The following is a 4,421-nucleotide window of genomic DNA, read 5'->3' on the forward strand; positions in this document are numbered from 1 at the left end:
CTCCTGCACATCTCCCACTGGGGATATGCCCGCAACCAAGGTACAAGCCCTTGACCGGAATCGAACCCGGGACCCTTCAGTCCGCAGGCCAACGCTCTATCCACTGAGCCAAACCGGTTTCGGCCTTTCTAGCTTTTTAAATCAAAGTTACGTAATACCCGGCTACAAGGCCTTTTCCCACCTCCATTCTCATTCTCCAGAAGGAACTGCTTCTAGCTCCTCTGGTGTTTCTTCCTATTTCTAAGTAACAAGTACCCGCATGATTTCCTCACCGGTCAGGTGGGCCCACCAACTGCTGTGGCACAGAGGAGGGTAATCACAGCGCCGTTGACCCGTTTTGTCTTCGTGACCCCGCAGCGCTGAGAGCAGGGCTCGCACCTGGCACTTGCCACTCAGATATGGTCGAGGGAAGAAATCTTTGCAGGCAACTCTGAGCTCAAAAGGGGACGAGTCCCACCCCAGGCTGGCCCGGGCAGAGCATCCTGCTGGCCCGTCTCTGGAAGCTGAGTCATCTCTGTGGTTTGCTTTCACTTTGGAGCCTCATTCTTCCCAAATGTTGGGGTAGCCGATTCCTGGAACGACTGAAGGGGCAGAGTTCCATGGCCCCTCGGTCAGAAATGAGAGACCCAGAAAAGTCAGCTCCCAGCTCAGGGATGGAGGGTCCTGGGGGAGGCCCCTGGGGCCCCGGCAGCTCCTCCTGCACCTCGCCCCCCACCTCTCAGCCCGACTCATTCATCTCCTTTTGCTTTTCTGTAGAGTCCTGCTTCCTGTTCGCCCTGACACGCCGGAAGCTGCCGCCCTTTTGCCAGCAGGGATACCTGAGGATGCAGGGGCTGGTGGGAACCCGAAGCCTCCGGCAGCACCGAGTGGAGAGTGGGCTCCTGCAGGACTATGCCGCTGCGGGCAAGCGCAGGGAGGACAGCAGCCAGTGGCCTGGCCTCCGTGAGCCAGTAGACCAGCCCCAGGCTCCAGGGCCGCTGGACCAGCCCCTCAACAGCAACAAGGAGGAGCTGTGATGTGCAGGTCTCTCCCACCCAGGCCTTCCTTCCCACAGCACCATGCTCCCACCGATGGGTGATTGCCAGAGGCCACTGGGATCATTGCAGCGGCCCCACCAAAGCCACACGGAGTGCGCGTAAGGGCTACCGTGGCCATGCGGCGGTCTCCTCCCCTCCTGTTGCGTCCATAGTGCCCAGGAGGTGGGGTCCAGAGAAGGACATCCTCTGCCAGTAGGAGTCGCCTCCCACAGCCGGGCTTGTCTGCAAGTGAATTATCGCCGAGCACCAGGCTGGCCTCAGTCTGTCCCCATCAAGTGCCCAGTGGTTCCTTTTCCTTCTGGTCTACTCTTCAGAAGGGCCTGTCGGTGGAGGTCTCACAGATGAAACCCAGCCTCATCTGCATAAGGGTTAGTGGCAGCTCTTTAAAATAAAAGCTCTAACAATCCCAATTACCTAGGGCAGGTAGGACTATTACTCCTGATGAAGACAGCAGCTCAGAGAGGTTGGGTGACTCCCAGGGCCCCAGCCAGGAGTCCTGTCTGCTGCAGCTCTGCAGCCTGTCCCACCTCACAACACCGCCTCTCCCCACCCCCATCTCTGTTTTCAGAAAGGGGGCCGGGGCCCTGGGGAGCTGGGCTCATGGTCCTGGGCCCAGCGGGCTGGCATCAGGCAGAGATAGCGTCTTAGCTAAGCAGGCGCTCCCTGAGAGAAGTCCGGCTGTTTCTCTCCGGGACTGCTCCCTGGTTCATCTTTAGTCTGTTTTCTTCTTCCACCCTGCCCTCTGGCTTCCTGAACGGTGCCTCACCTGGCGAGGCAGATCAAGTTTTGGCACCTTCCTGCCTTGCCGTGGGTTGCTTTTGGAGATGGTTTGCCCCCTGTTTGAACAGAGCCGGCTCAGCTTGTGCGGAGACATTTATAAATGCGTTTGCATGATAACAATGGTGGATTTCATTCCAGCTCCCTTAGCTATTCTGGCTCTTCCTTGTCCTTCCTCGCCAGGGACCTGTTCCCTTCTTCACTCTCCCATCGGGCATTGTAGTCCTGTTCTGAGTAAGCCATGGGAAGGCATTGTACATAAAGCAATTGTGGTTTCTCAAGGTCGGGATCATAGTGATGCTTTCTCACTGGTTCTTATAGCCCTTCATGCAGCCACTCGGAATGTGAGGGACCTGGGCTTTCCGGCCCCGCAGCCTATTTCTGGGACCATTCTCTTGGCTTAGGCTCACATTCCTTCCCTACCTGCCCCACCCCCTTATCTGCAGATGCCTCTCCCTCCAGTATTTGCAGAGTTAGAACAATGGGACTCCAGCTAAGGCAGGAGGCGTTTACCCAATGACAATACTTGGCATAGTTTGCACACAGCTAAACCTTGTACATTCAGGGTCTCTCCCCATTCCCAGGGTGTAGGGTTCACTGTGTCTCCTACAGATTACAGGTAAACCAACCACCCTTCCTTTTCAAATATTTTCATTAGGACTGTACCCATAATTTCATACACATCTTGCCTATCCGATTACTGAAGACTGGCTGAGCCCCTTTTCCAATAAAAATTGGAGGTGCTGTAACATGGTTTACTGATGCCTGAATATGTGACATCTGCTGCTTTTCCCATCGTCTGCCAACTTGTTAATTCCATCAAAATATCTGCCAGCCTTATTTGTGTTCAGTAAGACATGGTTCCATTCTTGCTCAGCTGATTAGAGATGTCTGAGCAATGTCCCTGGTATTCTTATAAATTAACTAGAGGCCCGGTGTACAAATTCGTGCATGGGTGGGGTCCCTCGGGGTGGCCTGCAGAGATCGAGGCCCCAGCTCATACCCCCAGCCTCGCAGCCCTGCCTGGCACTCTGCCTTGGCCTGGCGCTGCCCCCTCACCTGCTCCACCATCCTGCCTGCTGGGCGATCGGTCAGGGGCAGGCTCCCTGCCCCGCTCCCTCAGCGCCGCCGCTGGTCTCCATCTGGGGGAAGATCAGTGGGGTGATCAGACCTCTGCTCATACCCACGTTGGCCTGGTGCCCCCCACTCACCTGCTTCACCATCCCACTGCAGACCCGCTCTCATCAGGGCGTATCGGGGCGGCAGCACCTCCACTGCTGCCTGCTGCCAGCACCGCATCACCGACACCTGCCATGTTCCGTGCTGCCCACTGGTGGTCAGCGCACATCATAGCGAGCAAACGACCGCAGGAGGGGACAATTTGCATATTAGGCTTTTATTATTATAGATAGTTGGCTTCAAACAGAGAAGTACTTTTTTCCTATGAAGATCATTGCTGCATTTGCTGGAGATCCTATCTCCATCTTCCCTCCTAGCAGATCTCATTGTTCCCAGCTGGACCAAGTTCCTCTTCCAGCCAAGGCCTGAATTCATTAATTCCTTCTTTTTTTTAATATTACAAAGCTATTGGTGCAAAATAGACAAATCAGTGAAATAAGAGGCCAGAAACAGACCCTATTCTAAGTAAGAAGGAGGTGATTTTTTTTAAAAAAATCACAAACCAATGGAAAAGATTGTGCAGGACCATGCAATCAATAACGTTGGACTAACTGGTTAGTAATTTGGAAAAGAAAATGCATCTCATTTTAGACCCTATATCATACTACAAATCTAATTCCAGATGAAATTTTTTTAAAAGCCATATAGAAACCAGAGATGAAGAGGGGGTACTTTCATAAAAGAAAGGCTATTCAGGTTCAGAAGCAGCAGAGTAATACCCCAGACAAAATAAGTTCAACATTTCCAGGTACACCCATCTAGCCTGTACCTAATTAATGGGACTAATGAGATTATTTTAAAGAAATTGGTAAAAATTAAAAGGCAAAACAGCATGGGCAAAAAATAATTACAGCAGACTATAATAAATATCATTATATATAGAACTAATTGAAAAAAAGGAGAAAAATCAAGTTAAGTGAACTATGGCACATCCAGCTCTCAAATTATACAGCTCTCAAAAACTCTAAAATATGGTGAGAGATGTATAATAAAGTGAAGTGAAAAGTAGGATATGAAATTGTAGTTGCAACTTCTTTAAATCATATAAAAGTAGAAACCTACATACTACAGAAAGGAAGCCTCACTAAATGTCATCGGTGGTGTGCTAAGATTTGCAGAAGTCTTTTTGTTTGTTTGTTTTTTGTTTGTTTTTGCTTTTTTCTCTTGTCCAAATTTGTGGTTATACTCTGAAATAAATACATTATTTTTTTAATCACATCTGATTTTGGAATTTAAAATTGCTGGGGGCGAGTCTAGCTGGTTTGACTCAGTGGATAGAGCATTGGCCTGCGGACTGAAGGGTCCCGGGTTCAAGACCAGTCAAGGGCACATGCCCGGGTTGTGGGCTCAATCCCCAGTAGGGGCATGCAGAAGGCAGCTGATCAATGATTCTCTCTCATCATTGATGTTTCAATCTCTCTCTCTCTC

The 4,421-nt window shown here is 50.9% G+C and overlaps 1 protein-coding gene across 1 annotated transcript in view; it reads left to right on the forward strand.

The window, feature by feature from the left end:
- FOXRED2 (FAD-dependent oxidoreductase domain containing 2) overlaps window positions 1-2,570 on the forward strand; it is a 16,201-nt gene extending 13,631 nt beyond the window's left edge. The window contains exon 9 of the mRNA XM_005883273.2: window positions 757-2,570. Within this exon, the coding sequence (XP_005883335.1) occupies window positions 757-1,016 (260 nt within the window). The 3' untranslated portion in view covers window positions 1,017-2,570. The remainder of the gene's footprint in view (window positions 1-756) is intronic.
- Window positions 2,571-4,421: the final 1,851 nt, after the last annotated feature.

The sequence above is a fragment of the Myotis brandtii genome, unplaced genomic scaffold (assembly GCF_000412655.1).
Source record: "Myotis brandtii unplaced genomic scaffold, ASM41265v1 scaffold78, whole genome shotgun sequence".
Classification (NCBI taxonomy): Eukaryota; Metazoa; Chordata; class Mammalia; order Chiroptera; family Vespertilionidae; genus Myotis; species Myotis brandtii.